The sequence below is a fragment of the Macaca thibetana genome, chromosome 1 (genome assembly GCF_024542745.1).
Source record: "Macaca thibetana thibetana isolate TM-01 chromosome 1, ASM2454274v1, whole genome shotgun sequence".
NCBI classification, from domain to species: Eukaryota; Metazoa; Chordata; class Mammalia; order Primates; family Cercopithecidae; genus Macaca; species Macaca thibetana.
The window spans coordinates 108,424,826-108,442,299 of NC_065578.1; the positions used below are offsets into that span (position 1 = coordinate 108,424,826).

The following is a 17,474-nucleotide window of genomic DNA, read 5'->3' on the forward strand; positions in this document are numbered from 1 at the left end:
ATGTCTTATATTTTGACCTGGGTGTTACATTGGTGTATAGATTGAGAAAACTCATCAACCTGTATACTAAGATTTGTGTACTTTACTGTTTATATGTCAATAAAAATAAGTTTCCGAAGGGTATATACAGGAATAGTATAGATGCTGTAGGAGAGTTGTAAGATAACATAAGGAGAGCACTCAACAAATGAGGTGGCACTACGAGAGTAGTTGAGTGGCAAAGAGGGCTGATGGAAGTGGGAGCGGCACACCCTGATAAGAAACGTGCCAGGAAGAAGCAACAGTCACAGAGTGTGAAAGAGTCTAGGAGCAGCAATAACAAGCTAGAGCAAAGAGCGGGAGGTCCTGTGCGGGGAGTGTAGACGGCGAGGCCAGGAAGGCACGGGGGACTTTGTAAAGTGTATTCAGAAATTTGGATTTTTATGTTTTAAGGCTGTACTGCCCAACATAGTAGCTTTTAATACCATGTGACTATTAGCATTTGAAATTTGAAATGAGCACCTGAACAGAGTGGTGCTTTAAGTGTGAAACACACTTTGGAGTTTGAGAACTTCTACAAAAAAAAAAAAAAAGTAAAATATCTCAGTAGTTTCAGTAATTTTTTTTTTTTTTTTTCAGATGAAGTCTCACTTTGTCCTGCAGGCTGGAGTGCAATGGCGCGATCTCGGCTCACTGCAACCTCTGCCTCCTGAGTTCAAGCGATTCTCCTGCCTCAGCCTCCCGAGTAGCTGGGATTACAGGTGCCCACCACCACGCCTGGCTAATTTTTTGTTTTTTTTTTTTGGAGACAGAGTTTTGTTCTGTCACCCAGGTTGGAGTGCAGTGGCGTGATCTCGGCTCACTGCAAGCTCTGCCTCCCAGGTTCACGCCATTCTCCTGCGTCAGCCTCCCGAGTAGCTGGGACTACAGGCGCCCGCCACCTCGCCTGGCTAATTATTTTTGTATTTCTAGTAGAGACGGGGTTTCACCATGTGGGTCAGGCTCATCTCAAACTCCTGACCTCAGGTGATACACCCGCCTCAGCCTCCCAAAGGGCTGGGATTACAGGCGTGAGCCACCGCGCCAGGCTAGTTTCAGTAATTTAAAAACACTGATTATATGTTTAAAATATAATTTTGGGGCTGGGCGTGGTGGTTCACCACGCCCAGGCTGACCTCAGTGCACTGGCCAGGCCCCCTACCTTGGAGGAAAATGATTTGATCTTCCCAAAGAGTGACTTCTTGCTGGTAAAGATGAGGTCGTCTTCCACATCCTCGCCTTCCATGATGGCACAGCTGTCAGCTGCTGGCAGGTCACAGTCCTTGAGGGTAGCATTTATCACCAGCTTGGAGTACTTGTACTCTAGTCTATAAAACAGGAGGATGGGAAAGACAAGGATCCCAAAACGTGTGAATAAGGGGGAAAGAGGTAGAGAGGTTGGGCTACAAACAGGTCCTATTCCCATGCCAAGGGTAAGGAGACTGAAGCATGGTAAAACGGTGTCAGGGCTGCGGGACTAGAAGGAATCGTGGTTCCCAGTTCAGTGATCTTTGTTCCTTCAGCCTGTTTCTGTGATCTCAAAGTTCAATAGAAATATCAAAATCTTAATGTCATTCTCTGTATTGTTAAGAATAACAAATTAAGGATATTCTTTGCTTTTGAGAATTTAACATCCATTTATAGACTGCCACGTGGTACCATCCCTGTTCAGGAGTCAGGATAACCAAACCATGCACTGGATAAGTGGTTCAACAAGTCTCTGGCCAGAGTCACAGAGTCTGTAGCCAATTCCAGAGAAAAACCCCATTAATTTACACTTTCAGATATTCTCCCTGATCAATAATCCAACCCTGTCCATCCCCAAACTCCAATACCGCATCATGTACTTTTGATTCATTTTCCAAAAGTAGCAAGTCAAGACGGTGAGCAGGATGGCAGTACAGGTGCCTGCAGAGATGCCCACTTTCAGCCAGAAATCTATGGTTTTGCAGATGGTGACTCTCTGCTCAGGCAGAGAAATGCCACCAGAGCATAGCTTGGGTTCTCGCCACATGTAAGTAGTCTTCTGTTGGGGAGAAAAACAAGGAACTCAGATCTCTCATTCCTTCTCTCGTGGGAGTGCCCGATCAGAGGGAAACCCACCTGGATCCCAGCCACACAGCTGCTGATGATAGCGTGGTAGTCAGCCACTGAGCAGAGCGGGCAAGCAGCCGCACTCTCCCACAGGAAGTGGAAGTTGCAGCCATCACAGGTCCCATCCGAGCACGTTCTAGCAAAGCAGAAAAGAGGCCTGAGCTCTCACTGGCTGGACTGGTGGGGAAGATCTGGTTGGAGGCCTGTTGTCTCATAGCTTGCCTGATTCACCCTCTCTCTGCCCAAACCGTTAGCCCTACCAGGATCCTTCCAACTAGTCCTTAACACAGGTTTTGATCTCTGATTTCACTGATAAGAGGCCTTCCTGGCCTCCAATGGGCTCTCCACCCTCTGCCCGTTTATGTTTTTGCTGACATCGTATGAGAGCTATTGTAAGTTGGGAGGCCGAGACGGGCGGATCACGAGGTCAGGAGATCGAGACCATCCTGGCTAACACGGTGAAACCCCGTCTCTACTACAAAATACAAAAAAACTAGCCGGGCGAGGTGGCGGGCGCCTGTAGTCCCAGCTACTCAGGAGGCTGAGGCAGGAGAATGGCGTGAACCCGGGAGGCGGAGCTTGCAGTGAGCTGAGATCCGGCCACTGCACTCCAGCCTGGGCGACAGAGCGAGACTCCGTCTCAAAAAAAAAAAAAAAAAAAAAAAGAGAGCTATTGTAAGGTGTCTGAGCTCTAGCACGGCTGTCCCAACAACCCCTTTGAGGTTCCTGTCCTCCCCACAGACTTGTGACATTTGCAATAGCCACTTTGATGCAGCTTCCTGGCGATGGGATTGGAGTTGAGGTGGGGTTCAGGAATGAGCTTCCGGTCATGGATACATGTTATGTACTTTATTGTGATGTTTACAACGGCAAGAACAGGGATTTGACACTCAGACACCACTACTGGGTCAAGACGCCCTGCTTTGCTCCCCATCTCCCCAGTGAGTTGTTTAGGCGCAGCATATCCAAAATGTCTTCCTCGAGACGCCAGTGCCTATCAAGATGTTAGTTGCTGTTATGCGGGGAGGGGAGGGGGGTGTCCTGTGGTCATATTCATTTGGAAATTTTTGATTTAGTTCACTCAGCTATTAAACTCAGAACTGGGTATTTTCATTGCAGAGAGATTCCTAGGATCCCTAAACCTTTACTAAACCTCATAATAGCCAGAGATCATGAAACGTCCTAAAGTCTCCTTGTCTCATTTCATCCTCAAAACAACCCGCTGAGGGAATTTAGCATTACACCCATTTTTTTTTTTTTTTTTTTTTTTTTTGAGACGGAGTCTCGCTCTGTCGCCCAGGCTGGAGTGCAGTAGCCAGATCTCTGCTCACTGCAAGCTCCGCCTCCCGGGTTCAGGCCATTCTCCTGCCTCAGCCTCCGGAGTAGCTGGGACTACAGGCGCCCGCCACCTCGCCCGGCTAGTTTTTTGTATTTTTTTTTTTTTAGTAGAGACGGGGTTTCACCGTGTTAGCCAGGATGGTCTCGATCTCCTGACCTCGTGATCCGCCCGTCTCGGCCTCCCAAAGTACTGGGATTACAGGCTTGAGCCACCGCGCCCGGCCGCATTACACCCATTTTTATAGATAAGGAAACAAGAGGCCTAAAGACGGTAAGAAACGTAGCCATGATAACATAGCCAGTTAGTGGAGGAGATGATTCAATCTGGCTCTCAGCCGAGCTGTTGGTTACAATGCTACGCAGCTGCCACCATAATGGACCAGGAATATGAGAGCAGCTTTCACTCTTCCTTCTACCCCATTCTTGCCATATGAAGATTAAGGGTCTGGGGCCATGACTCTGCCCCTAAGAGCCCATTAATGGATCTCAAACTCTTTTCTTTTTTCTCCTTTTCACTAATCTCTGGATCTCAGGATGGAATGACTTCAAGGAAGGGAGATTTTGGCCTTCGTCACACCCCTTTGCAGGGCTTACCCTGGCAGCGACAAACTTCCAGGGACAGTTTTCTGTGGACTGCACCTGACATGGATGGTGGTTGATCTCCCAGAACTGCAGGACTGGGTCACATCATTGGACCTGCAGAGAAAGCCAGCCCCCGGGGGGAATGAGTCACTCAGCTGTGTTCCTGGACAGCCACCAAGTGAAATCCGCATGGAGCAATTCCCTTGCTGGGGAAGTCGGGACTTGGGCTTTAGCCTGGCACACAGGGAGTGCACAGGCCTTGGATTATATGTGGAAAGGGTGGGGATCAACAATATGTAGTCAAGGGGGAAATGCCCTGGTTTAGGAAAGTCATGGCTAGCATCCACTGGAGGCTGCTTAGGCTGGAAGGGAAGTCCACTGCAGATCATCCAATATTTCTCCTTGCCTCTAGGGCAGATCTGCTCCAATAATATCCAAGAAGCTGGGATCAGGAACTCCCAGCCTTTAGCTATCATGACTGGGCAGATCTGCTAGACCTCAGACATGTTCTGGCTTGATAAGCAGGAGGTGACTAGAGAGGGAGGGATGCAGCAGAAATTATGGAGGAGTCCTAGGTTTCACTTGCAGTAGCCTAGCCTCTCATCTTCACCTATAAAAGAAGATCACGTCCGGTATTCCCAAGGACTCCGGGTGGAAAAGTTCAGCGGGGGAGGTGATTCCATCCAGAGTCATATCTGTTGTCACCCCTGCCAAATTAGAGCTCCTAATTAGTTCTCGCTAGTAGCATTAGCTGGCAACCACTTCAGTTCTTCCAATACCTTCAACATCCAACCTCACTTCATCTCATCACATCCCTGATTGACTTATGAAAGGGTGAAACAAGGGTTTGTCAGAGTCCCCGGGAGCACTTTGCACACAGAGTGGAATAGAAAACACAGGTCAAGAGGTTGGGCCCCTCATGTGGGGCCTTTTACCTCCCAGCCTGGTAACCTCACACTCTCCTACACATACACACACACACACACGCACTCTCTCTCTCTCTCAAACAAGGCTGAGGCAGCAGAGTTACTCACCAATAAGTGGGTCAGCAAGGCTGACAGGCTGTGAGGAAACCCCGGCCTTGTAGCCTGTCACCTCTGGGGGGATGATGACTGCCTGGCAGACGTAGGCTGTGATAGATTTGGAGAACCCTGACTCACCCTCAGGAATCCGGAGGTCAGTGACATTGTCGGTGCACACAGACATTTTCCGACCCTGGTGGGGGAGTGGGAGGAAGAAGTGGGAAGAAGTGAGTGGTCACAGAGGAATTCCCAGAAGGGAATAGGGAAGGCTTTTTTACATCTAAATTTTCAGCGTTCCAATGGTATGTTGCAGGGGAATGATTCGTCCCAGGTCTAATGACGAGATAGATTTGATTTTCTGGTTTTGTTTTGTTTTCTTTTGAGGCAGGGTCTTGATCTATCGCCCAGGCAATGGTGCAATCATAGTTCACCAAAGCCTTCACTTCCTGGACTCAAGCAATCCTCCTGCCTCAATCTCCCAGAGTGTTGGGATTACAGGGGTGAGCCACTGTGCCTAGCCAACATTTTCAGTGTTATATATTTTATTATAAATGGTGCTGGCCGGGCGCAGTGGCTCACACTTGTAATCCCAGCACTTTGGGAGGCCGAGGCAGGTGGATCCTGAGGTCAAGAGATTGAGACCATCCTGGCCAACGTGGTGAAACCCCGTCTGTACTAAAAACACAAAAATTAGCTGGATGTGGTGGTGCGCATCTGTAGTCCCAGCTACTTGGGAGGCTGAGACAGGAGAATCGCTTGAACCCGGGAGGCGGAGGTTGCAGTGAGCGGAGATCATGCCACTGCACTCTGGCCTGGCAACAGAATGAGAGTCCACCTCAAAAAAAAAAAAAAAAAAAAAAAAAAGTGCTAAATCTGGTGTCTCAGCCTTTTTTTTTTTTTTTTTTTTTTTTCCTAGATTGTAAGTAGATGTGCTTGAAAACTGAAGGAAACCTTTACATTACAATAAAATAAAGAGTTCTATAGGCCGGGCGCGGTGGCTCAAGCCTGTAATCCCAGCACTTTGGGAGGCCGAGACGGGTGGATCACGAGGTCAGGAGATCGAGACCATCCTGGCGAACACCGTGAAACCCCGTCTCTACTAAAAAATACAAAAAACGCCGGGCGCGGTGGCCCAAGCCTGTAATCCCAGCACTTTGGGAGGCCGAGATGGGCAGATCACAAGGTCAGGAGATCGAGACCATCCTGGCTAACACAGTGAAACCCCGTCTCTACTAAAAAATACAAAAAACTAGCCGGGCGAGGTGGTGGGCGCCTATAGTCCCAGCTACTGGGGAGGCTGAAGCAGGAGAATGGCGTGAACCCGGGAGGTGGAGCTTGCAGTGAGCTGAGATCCAGTCACTGCACTGCAGCCTGGACGATAGAGCCAGACTCCGTCTCAAAAAAAAAAAAAATACAAAAAACTAGCCGGGCGAGGTGGCGGGCGCCTGTAGTCCCAGCTACTCGGGAGGCTGAGGCAGGAGAATGGCGTAAACCTGGGAGGCGGAGCTTGCAGTGAGCTGAGATCCGGCCACTGCACTCCAGCCCGGGCTACAGAGCGAGACTCCGTCTCAAAAAAAAAAAAAAAAAAAAAAAAAAAAAAAAGAGTTCTTCTGTCTTTGAACTAAGGATCTGTAGTGTGGCAGTACACCATAAGCATTTCTAAACAGGAAAGGAGTAGAGAAAAAAAGTACACCATTTCCCCAAATTCCCCACCTTCGTTGCTCTCCATAATTCGCTGAATGACACTTTTGCTACATGGAGCCTGCTTTATTCAGTCTTATTTCCTAAGTGATCATGACCTGTTACTCCTGAGGCTTCATTTTAACTTCTTCGAAGACTTCTGAAAACAAGATAGAGACACCTATCTCTAATCTTTCACAGGTTAGTTTCTTTCTTGACATGTTCTCTATATAAACACCCATCAAGTTCTTCGCATGCTGCAGAGGATGGGTCAGAGCTCTATGATGTAAAGGCCTTACCACCAACAGAGTCAAAGACTAGATGCTCAAGATGCACTTTATATTGTAACTTTTTTTTAGATGGAGTCTTGCTGTGTTGTCCAGGCTAGAGTGCAGTGGCACGATCTTGGCTCACTACAACTACTGCCCCCGGGTTCAAGTAATTCTCCTGCCTCAGCCTGCCGAGTAGCTGGGACTACACACGTGTGCCACCATGCCCAGCTAATTTTTCTATTTTTAGTAGAAACAGGGTTTCACCATATTGGCCAGGCTGATCTCGAACTCCTAACCTCAGGTGATCCGCCTGCCTTGGCTTCCAAATTCCTAGGATTACAGGCATGAGCCACCGTGCCCAGCCTATTTCGTAACATTTGAAATGAACTTTCCCACTGCTAATTGTGGCTTGCTTGCAGTTTAGTCAAGTGCAGCGGTGGGATTAACCTTTGCATTTCTGCCTTTTAATTTTGGATCTGAAATATTTGCAGCAGCATGAAATGGCTGATGGTGACAATCTTTCCTTATAAAACATTTCATGTTACTTTCTTTCATGCTGTCAGCAAAGAGACATGTGGATGAACTAGAAACAGCTGATTTTATCCAGCCTCTAGGAAACAAGCGACAAATGCAGTGATTGCTGAAGACTGCTTTTTCAAGGAAGGGAAAAAAACCTTTCCTCCTGCGTATTTCTGGGTTTTTGTTTGTTTGTTTTGTTTTGTTTTGTTTTTCTTTTGTTTTTTGAGACGGAGTCTCACTCTGTCGCCCGGGCTGGAGTGCACTGGCGCGATCTCGACTCACTGCATGCTCCGCCTCCCAGGTTTATGCCATTGTCCTGCCTCAGCCTCCCGAGCAGCTGGACTACAGGTGCCCGCCACCACGCCCAGATAATTTTTTGTATTTTTAGTAGAGACGGGGTTTCACCGTGTTAGCCAGGATGGTCTCGATCTCCTGACCTCGTGATCCACCCACCTTGGCCTCCCAAATGCTGGGATTACAGGCGTGAGCCACCACGCCCGGCCTTCCTCCTGCATATTTTTAAATAGACTAATTCTGAGGAAATAAAGGTCAGGTAAGAGTAAAAGAACACCTTATTTTATTTTATTTTATTTATTTTTTTTTTGAGATGAAGTTTCATTCTTTTTGCCCAGGCTGGAGTGCAATGGCGCGATCTCAGCTCACTGCAAACCTCCACCTCCCAGGTTCAAGCGATTCTCCTGCCTCAGCCTCCCCAGTAGCTGGGATTACAGGCATGCACCACCACGCTCGGCTAATTTTTTTGTATTTTTAGTAGAGACGGGGTTTCTCCATATTGGTCAGGCCAGTCTCGAACTCCCCACCTCAGGTGATCCGCCTGCTTCGGCCTCCCAAAGTGCTGGGATTATAGGCGTAAACCACCGCACTCAGCACCCAGCAAGAACACATTATTTTAAACATCTATATTTTCTTAAGTGTTTATAATCCTGATTATTTAACTTGAGGGAAAAAAGTCCTCAGGGAGAATAATATTTAAAAACCTTTGAAGCTCCTCAACCCCCTGCTGCCTGAAGGATTTCTGATTTTCTCCTGTGTCTGTCTCTGGCCTCTGATCCACGGGCCTCCCCCATTCAATTCTCACCCTGTCAAACTTACCTGGTTTCCACAGAGACTGAGGGTAAAGTGATGGAAATATTTCAGCCCTTTGGAAGTGAAGCTTGGCCCTCCAGCAAGAGTGACAGTGTTTGCCAAAGCGGAGAAGTTGTAGTTCAAAGTCCTGGTCGGAGTGTTGCGTGAGAAGATGCAATCGTTGTAGCACAGAGAGTGGATCTGACGGGGAGAGGGACGGGTCAGGCCCACTGGTCAGGCAGGGCCTTGAGGGGCCGCAGCCGAGAATAGCAGTTTTCTCCCCAATCTGGTCCCGCCCAAATGGGGTCAAGAGGAGGAAGAAAGGATTAGGGGTGACTAGCAAAAGAAGTGAAACAGGCACTAGGGGATTTATGTACATTTGCCATTCAGTTATTAGCACATATGTGATGGACAAACCCAAACCTGTTATTGTTCAGAAGGGAGTTTGGTCAAATTCTATAGCCTTATTCCTGTGCCTAGATTATAGAAGCCTCTCAAGACACAAGAGGATCCTTTTTACTTTCCAGCAGAAGACAATGAGGTACTAACCAGAAAAGGGTATCTGAGATGGAAGAAGAGAAATTTTTCTTGCTCCCTCCTCACCCCCCCTCACAGTGTAAAACTCACTGAACTCTGCTTCCTGTTTCTCAGGTTCTCTGTAGGAAACTGAACTCAGAAAGGGGCTTTTCTTCCCATAAACCCGTTCATTGCTCTGTTTTAGGGTCACCATTCAGCGGCAGCCGCACACAATTGTCATTCCCTCGCACAGCAGCAGAGGGAGCTCCAGGGAAGGAAGGTTGTAGCAAAAGTCCAGGGTACCGGAAAGAGGTTGCCAGGGGTCTGTAGAATCGCTGCACTTCATTGCGCAGATGAACTAGGCAACGTTTGCAGAGTACATATTGATAGTGCCTTACAGGTGTATGTGCGTATAGTTGTGATCAGTAAAATACAAATTCATTTAAAAGCATCGATTAATATCTGAGAGCTGTTAGTCGTAAGTACTTCTCAGATGCAGAAAGTACATGGGGGCAACAACACTGCTCCCCACTTTATTTATTAGTTTTTTAAGGTGCTTTTTAAAATTTATTTTGTAAATTAGAGACAGGATCTTGCTCTGTCACCCAGGCTGGAGGGCAGTGGCACAATCATGGCTCATGACAACCTTGAACCCCGGGGCTCAAGTGATCTTCCCACCTCAGGCTCCCAAAGTGTTGGGATGACAGGTGTGAGCCACTGCAGGCAGCCTCTTCCCACTTAGGAAAGGAATCCTTATACTTGTAAAGCTGAGAAGCCACTGGGATAGAACACAGCAATGCCAGTTATCATATGTCCCAGCAATGGTTGGGTTTCTATCTTTCCAAAGAAGGGGTAGATTTCCATAATAACAGGCTGGATTGAATGATGCTGAATATAAGCCACAGGCCCCACCCCACTGTTCCTTCCCTCTGGGTCTCTGCACACCTGCCAAATAACCCCCTGGGCCAGACGGTCACCAACCTGTCTTACCTGCCACTAAAGAGGAGACTTGTCAGTGACTGATTCCTGGACCCTGGAAATCAAGGCCCTGCTCACCCTCTACAGTCACAGCCTGGATGGGTGTCCTCCAGGACTCCAACCTAGGAGTATGCTGGGGGAGCACTTGGGGATCAGCCTCTAAAGAACCCCATCCAGGAGCCAGCATCTTCTGAGCTCATCCAAGCAGAGGGTCAGGTTTAGGATAAATGCCAGACTGCAGGTACCTTGTTGTTCTTGGTCCCTGGACCGCAGGGCACACAGGCCTGGACGCCGTAAGGCTGGTGGGCTTTCAGAATTGTGTTAGGGGGACAGGAGTGGGAGGTTCCTGAATCTCGGTCAATATAGTAACCAGCAGGACAAGAGGTGCAGGAGGAGCCCACATCAGAGGCTTCTAGGGCACAGGGACGGCAGTAGGAGGCCACGCCATTCGTAACATTGGTCATATTGATGGAGTAGATCTTGGCAACGTCATTGGTGTACTTCCTGCTCTGGAGACAAGGAAACAAGAGGGGAGAGGGGAGAGGCCTGAGACAGCAGCAACAATTGAGGCCTCTAGAAAGACAGCAGTTAATCAACAAAGCATCTGACTCTTGGCCGGGCGCGGTGGCTCAAGAGGCCTCTCACGAGGTCAGGAGATCGAGACATCCTGGTACACGTTAATCTTCTACTAAAAAATACAAAAAAACTAGCCGGGCGAGGTGGCGGGCGGGCGCCTGTAGTCCCAGCTACTCGGGAAGAAGAATGGCGTGAACCCGGGAAGCGGAGCTTGCAGTGAGCCAAGATCACGCCACTGCACTCCAGCCTGGGCGGCAGAGCGAGACTCTGTCTCACAAAAAAAAAAAAAGAAGCATCTGACTCTTTTTACTCACTTACCAGTAGCTCTTCATGTGCATTTGGTGTCATTTTAAAATAGACTGAACCATTTATAGGACATATAAAAATATTAAGTACCATGGGGAAAATACATAATATATACTGTTTTATGAAAAAAGCAAATTTTCTCCTTGTAAAAGAGGCAAAAATGTATTTGTACAGAAACAAACAGTGTATAGGAGATGGTCCAGATGTTAACTGGTTTATCTCTGGGTAGTAGGATTATGGCTGATTTTATTTCTTATTTTTGTTTATTTCTATTTTCTGAGTCTTCTGCAATGAGCCTGTATTCCTTTGAGTTAAGAAAATAAAACCAGAGTTGTTATTATTAAAAACAACAACAAGTGTGGTTCCACATGTATCAGGGCAGGGACTACAAGGAGGGCCAGCTTATTTCTTAGTGTCATCTTTCCAGGAAGTCATCCGGACAGACGAGGTGGTCCTCAGAGGCCTGGGTCAGGCAGTTTCCTGCTTGACTCCCTAAGATCCTTCTCACCCTTGGATTCTGAACTTCAGACTCACACTTAAGCTAATGCTAGGAATCCTCCTGCGTTCAGAGGGTCTCCCCTGGGAGCTGAGGGTCTGAGGAAGGGGAGGAACTTACTGCCTCATGAAAAGTGGTCCTCTGGAAGGCCCAGGTGAAGCTCGTGGTCGTGTTCTCCTCAATGATGTAGGTATAGGACTGTTTGCCTTTGGAACCTTTCCACGTCTCCACGGGAGTGTTGGTCCTAGAATTCACACCCTGAACCCAGGACAGACAAGTGAAGAGGGTGCGATGGCCAGAGGGGAAGTGGGTGCCCATGTGGCTGCCATCCCAGGTGCCATCACAGTTGGTGAGACCCTTGTTAAACTGTGAAGTCCCTGCCGGTCAGTCTGGGCCTTTCCTCTGTGGAATCACTACAAGGGGGGTGTCAGTCACGTGGACACACCAATGGGGCAGACGGGGTAACCCTCCCCTGAAGGCCCTCTAGCGGGCAAAGAAAGGAAAATGTACCACCATGAAGTAGAGCTCACAGTTCACAGAACAGAGGGTCTCAAACACAAATGTGATTCTGGCCACCTCTTTATTCTCTGTGTCTGCCATCACCGACTGCGGAGGTCTATAAGGGCAGAAATTAAAAGTCAGTTCTAGAGGCCAGGCAGTGCTTACTGAAGAGCCCAGACAACAGCAGAGGGTCTGTCGGGGGATAGGGTTAGGTTCTGAGTATGATGGAAAGTGTGTGGACTAAATCCAATTGTGCCCTCCTAGCTATGTGACCTTGACCTAGCCAAACCACAGTTTCCTCATCTGTGAAATGGAGGTGATGAAATATCTTTCTCACCTACCTGCCATCATTGCAGGGAGACCTGAATGCATGACAGATGTGGTGGTCCTTTACAAAATGCTGTATCACCTCACTAGCAGAATATGGTCTACAGACCAGCAGCTCGGCCATCTCCTCGAGTTTATTAGAACTGCAGAACCTCAGGCTCCTCCCAGGCCAGTGAATCGGAATCTGCATGTTAATAGATTCCCAGGCGATTTGTGCGCACATTTAAGTTTGAGAAGCACTTCTATCCCAAGACTGTAAACTGTCGACATTTGCTCAGCAGCTCTCTCTCCAGCACTGGGGAGATTTGCCGGGGTTAAAGGAGCGGAATTTGTGATCCAGCAAAGTCCTCCGTTTGGTCCTCCTTTGGAAAGACAGAGCCATGCCCAGGCAGACTGGGGTGGTAATGGGGATGAGGCAGCACTTTACTGTGATGATGAGATTTGCAAATTGGAAAGTACTTTTTGAGTGTTATTCCAAAAAGCCTAAAAAGTTTGCTCGCCTTGCAAACACAGGCTTTATCTGGCCAGCTCTGAGTAATGTATGTTAAGGGAAGGCAAACTGAGCACCATCCCAGGGATGGGAAGCAGGGACCTCGAAGGAGGGAATGAAGGCGTCAGATTGGCACTGGGGAAGCACATTCAGTGGCTGCCCCTTATCTTAAAGCACATATGGGCAGAAGAGTTCACTTTGGCCTTGGAAATTCATTCACGGCTTTCCTTTTGGCTTTAGCCATTTCCTGAATTCTGAGGACCTCCAGTTCTCAGCTTATGTCTACGCAGTTGTGTTAACCAGTGGGCTAGAAAAACCATCTCAACCTCAGTGAGTCCTAAATCACACACTGGTTTTATGGATGAGGGTCCCGAAGCCTGAACAGGTGAAGTGACTTTTCCCAAGGTCGCGCAGCCAGTAAGCGGCAAAGCACAAGTGCCCTGTCTTCCAGTCCAGTGTTCCTTCCACCACACCACACTGCCAGGAGGTGTGTTTGTGTGTTTGTTTAGTGGGAAACAAATTTTCCTGTTGCCCTACGTCTTCCTGGGATATGGGGACAAATATAATAAGAACAGTCCTTCCCAATCTTCTTGCCCCAAATAAAGATGAACTGGCAATGGACATTTCTGACCGTATTATTTTTTATTTTATTTTATTTTTTTCTAATCTTAAGTGATGCTGTGTGGTGAAAAAATTGGAATAGCATGTGGCTAATGGAGGGAGAAGCTATACGGGATGAGAGAGCAGTTGGTAAATCAACACGGACAGCAACTTGAAAAACGTATTAGCATTTGGTTACATTGGTCAAATATGACTGTGCCCTCTGTTCTCAACTGACATTTGAAATGAAATGAAACACAACCCCAGAAGGCCTCTCCTCTACAAGATTCCAAAATACGTGGGAATCGGATATGGCCCCGCTGGCCTGGACTCCCCTGTGCTTTGGATTCCTCACCTAAATCCTGGCACAACCAGAGTGAGAATCATGAAGTCATTGTCTGAGGCTCCAGCCGCTGTGTAAATGTGATCACCAGCCACCTCCCAGCCTGAAAAGGAAAGGGAAGAGTTAATGCCTTGTGCTCTTGGGTGCAAGGCAAATGTGCACCCAGACGACACTCTGGAAGGAAGGTTTGACACCATCTTTTGAGGCGCCCAGAACCACCACTGAACATGAACCATGTTACTTATCCTGCCACTTTGGTCAAAGACCCTGAAGCTCTCAGAGCCAGACCTTTGAAGTGCACGCTCATGTTTCTAGCTCTGTTCCTTCCTCTAAAGCCATCTTGGCAGAACATATGTCCATGAGGAATGGAACTTTCAAGGGAATGCATGACATAGTTAGCTTATTTTTCTCAGACATCACTATTATGAAGAAATGTGAAGTTGGAAGAACTGAGGGTGTGCAGGGAGCTGACAGCTCATGGCACAGGGAGAGGCAATTACCTGTCATGCCCTTGTACTCGAAGTTGATCCCACTGAGAACGGTCGTTTCCATGTTTGTGGGCAGCGTGTTCCACCATTTGTATTCAAATCCCACAGCAGGTTCAGTCCCCGCAGGGCAGTGGGTACAATCTGGGGAACCACAAGATCCATGCATTCAGTGGGAAGGCTGCAGTCACTCTGACTGGAGCTGCTGCCACACAGACAAGTGGCAACAGTCGTGGGCAGCCCACAAGCCTGGCTGCTAAGTACCGCTGCAGGAAGTTGTACCAAGTGGACTCAAAAACATTCTGACAATGTATTTAACTAACTCAAGATGTAAACACTAAGCCTTCATTCCAATATGCCAACCATCCTATTTGCCCACCCCAATTTTCATTTCAAAACTTAACTGTATCTCTAGTCTGATACATGTAATTCATATTATTGTCATATTATCATTAAATGCATTCATATTAACAGGTACACAATCACCCCAAGGCAGCATGGCTTATAGGTTTTGGTTGTGTCGAGCTGGTCATCCCAGCCCCTTAAGCCTTCTAGTCAGCATCTCTGCCATATGCTGGAAGCTCTGCTTTGAGGATTGGGCACTTTCAGGCCTGAGTCACATTTGCAGTTGGAGTGAGGAGGAAGGAAGGCGGCCTCAAGTCTGACTCTGACCTGCAGACGAGGCCAGCCCTGACCTCTCTTCTGAATTTAGTCCTCAGAGGTGGCCTGGTCCTTACTGCCTCCCTTGGAAGGGTGGGGTCTGCATTCAACTGGCCACTCTGAGTGCCCACGCAGCCCACCCGCACAGTCGATGTGGGGATGGGTGTGCTGCAGGGAGTGGGGTGGTGAGGCGGTTACCTGAGCCATTGGAGTAGGAACCGTATGGGCAGGGCTGGCAGGTGCTGTTGCTGGTTTTGAAGAAGCCTGGGTTGCAGGGTGGGCAGCTGGTCTTCACACCAGAGGCAGGCAGCTTCACCGCCCCCTCAAGGTCCTCGCTACAGATTTTCGGCTTGGCCCATTTGTACATGAGCTGTGTCTGCAGAAATGGATTAAGCACAACTCAGCCTGTGTGAGATTTAGGACGTCTCTGGGACTCTGCCTTGAGGATGGGGGTTGGGGGCAGAGATCCAGATTCTGGGCCACATAGAGCTCCCCTGGGGTGGGGAACTTTGTGTTGGTCACAGATGTATCCCAAGCACCTAGCGCAGTACCTGATTCCTGGTTGTGCTCAGTCACTGTCTGCCAAATGAATGTTGCTTGGGTGACAAGGAATAGCTCTAATGAAGATTTTATGACACAGCATATGGGACCAGTTGTCTTAGAGAAAGCTCCGATTCCACTGTAGAATCTTATTGCTACCAAGGTCACAGGAAGCGCAGCTGGTGAAAATCCCAGAACACAGAAAGGCACAGGGTGGAGGTGGCTCAGATGCCCCCTGGGGACTGAGGAGGTGGCAGAGATGTCCCAACTTATTTTTTGAGGGGTGCATTCTTTGCTGTTTTATTTATTGGATAAACGTTTACAGAAAGCCTAATGCATCTATGTGCCAGATCTGGTGTCTCAGAGATGAATGAAACGTGACCCCTGCACTGGGTGCAGAAGTGGCGGGCGCCTGTAGTCCCAGCTACTCGGGAGGCTGAGGCAGGAGAATGACATGAACCTGGGAGGCGGAGCTTGCAGTGAGCCAAGATCGCGCCACTACACTCCAGCCTGGGCGACAGAGCGAGACTCCGTCTCAAAAAAAAAAAAAAAAAAAAAAGAAATATAGCAAATGCAACTAAGGAAGTGAATTTTTCATTTTATTATCATTTTTTAAATATTTCATTTTTTGAATCAGAGTCTCACTCTGTTGCCTGGTCTGGAGTGCAGTGGTGCGATCTCGGATCACTGCAGCCTCTGCCTCTTGGGTCCAAGTTATTCTCCTGCCTCAGCCACCCAGGTAGCTGGGATTACAGGAATGTGCCACCACACCTGGCTAATCTTCGTATTTTTGGTAGAGATGGTGTTTCACCATGTTGACCAGGCTGGTCTTGAACTTCTGACCTCAAGTGATCTGCCTGCCTCAGCCTCCTAAAAACCTGGGATTACAGGCACGAGCCACCGCACCCAGCTGAATTTTTCATTTTAAAATGTACATAGCCACACGTGGCCAGTGGCTACCATTTACACAGTGCAGCTGTAGATACTGGAAGACAGCCATGCCACCTTAGTACCAAAATTTGAACTTAATAAGTAAGCTCATGAGTCAAGTCAGCCCCCCGAGCCTCTTTTCCCTTTTTGTTAATAGCAGAATGCAGTATCCCAATCCCACTCCAAGCTCTTTCTTACCAGAAGTGGGGCATGAGATCCGGGCTATAGCACAACTTCTTCCTGGCCATAGTGACTGGTCCAGGAAGAAAATAAGCAGAGCTCGGATTGTCATAATCCTTGCTTGGAATGTTCTATATTACGAAGTAAAGCAGCTTCTTCAATTTGGAGTTGTAAGGAGGGAACCCTAGAACTGCTGGCCATCATGTTCCTTTGCCACTCTGAGAATAAAACCAAAATTAGGATAAAAGACAGAGAGACAGAGTCTTGCTTCTCAAGTACTTAGATCCAGTCAACCCTCAATTCAGCTCCATCCCTTCTTTTCCATGTTTCGGTGAGGTAAGCCAATAACTGCCTTGTTTATGCTATTAATAGTTTTGAGTTAAGTTGTATCACTTGCAACCTAAAATAGTCTTAATGCAAAGCCCCACTCAGTCTGGGCAACACAGTGAAATAGCTTCTCTAGCCAGGCATGCCTGTAGTCCCAGCTACTCGGGAGGCTGAGGTGGGGGGATTATTTGAGCGCAGGAGGTCAAGGCAGTGAGCCGTGATTGTGCCACTGCACTCCAGCCTGGGTGACAGAGTAAGCAGTTAACTGCACCCTTGACCGCCCAGACTCAAACGATTCTCCCCCCTCACCCTCCTGAGTAGCTGGGACCACAAATGGACACCACTGTGCCTGGCTCTATTTTTCACAAAGATGGGGTCCTGTCATCTTGCCCAGCCTGGTCTCCAACTCCTGGGCTCAAGCGATCCTCCCGCCTCAGCCTCCCAAGTAGCTGGGACTACTGGCATGCCACCATGCCTGGCTAATTGTTTTGTATTTTTTGTAGAGACAGGGTTTCAACATGTTGGCCAGGCTGGTCTTGAACTCCTGACCTCAAGTGATCCACCCGCCTTGGCCTCCCAAAGTGCTGGGATTACAGGTGTGAGGCATT

The 17,474-nt window shown here is 48.2% G+C and overlaps 2 protein-coding genes across 2 annotated transcripts in view; both read right to left on the reverse strand.

Annotated features, from left to right (window-relative positions):
• LOC126930276 (serine--tRNA ligase, cytoplasmic-like) overlaps positions 1-1,410 on the reverse strand; it is a 33,858-nt gene extending 32,448 nt beyond the window's left edge. The window contains 1 exon segment of the mRNA XM_050747134.1: positions 1,181-1,410. Coding sequence (XP_050603091.1) covers positions 1,181-1,314 — 134 coding nt within the window. The 5' untranslated portion in view covers positions 1,315-1,410.
• Positions 1,411-1,662: 252 nt separating this feature from the next.
• On the reverse strand, positions 1,663-16,791 carry LOC126929564 (endosome/lysosome-associated apoptosis and autophagy regulator 1-like). Its single transcript, XM_050745998.1, has 13 exons — positions 16,558-16,791; positions 15,088-15,265; positions 14,245-14,373; positions 13,757-13,847; positions 11,994-12,099; positions 11,604-11,741; positions 10,351-10,614; positions 8,639-8,812; positions 5,067-5,247; positions 4,643-4,739; positions 4,045-4,146; positions 2,122-2,248; positions 1,663-2,044 (listed from the first exon to the last, which is right to left on the reverse strand). The coding sequence occupies exons 2-13, from the start codon at positions 15,254-15,256 to the stop codon at positions 1,799-1,801; spliced, it is 1,824 nt and encodes a 607-aa protein (XP_050601955.1). The 5' UTR covers positions 15,257-15,265; positions 16,558-16,791; the 3' UTR covers positions 1,663-1,798.
• Positions 16,792-17,474: the final 683 nt, after the last annotated feature.

Coding starts and splice junctions, on each gene's coding strand:
- LOC126929564 (XM_050745998.1), bottom strand. CDS start 15,256: ATGTACAAATGGGCCAAGCCGAAAATCTGTAGCGAGGACCTTGAGGGG. Junction 10,615..11,603: donor GGACCACTTTTCATGAGGCA/GTAAGTTCCTCC, acceptor CCTTGTCTCCAG/AGCAGGAAGTACACCAATGA. Junction 4,740..5,066: donor CCTTGCTGACCCACTTATTG/GTGAGTAACTCT, acceptor CTAATTTGGCAG/GGGTGACAACAGATATGACT.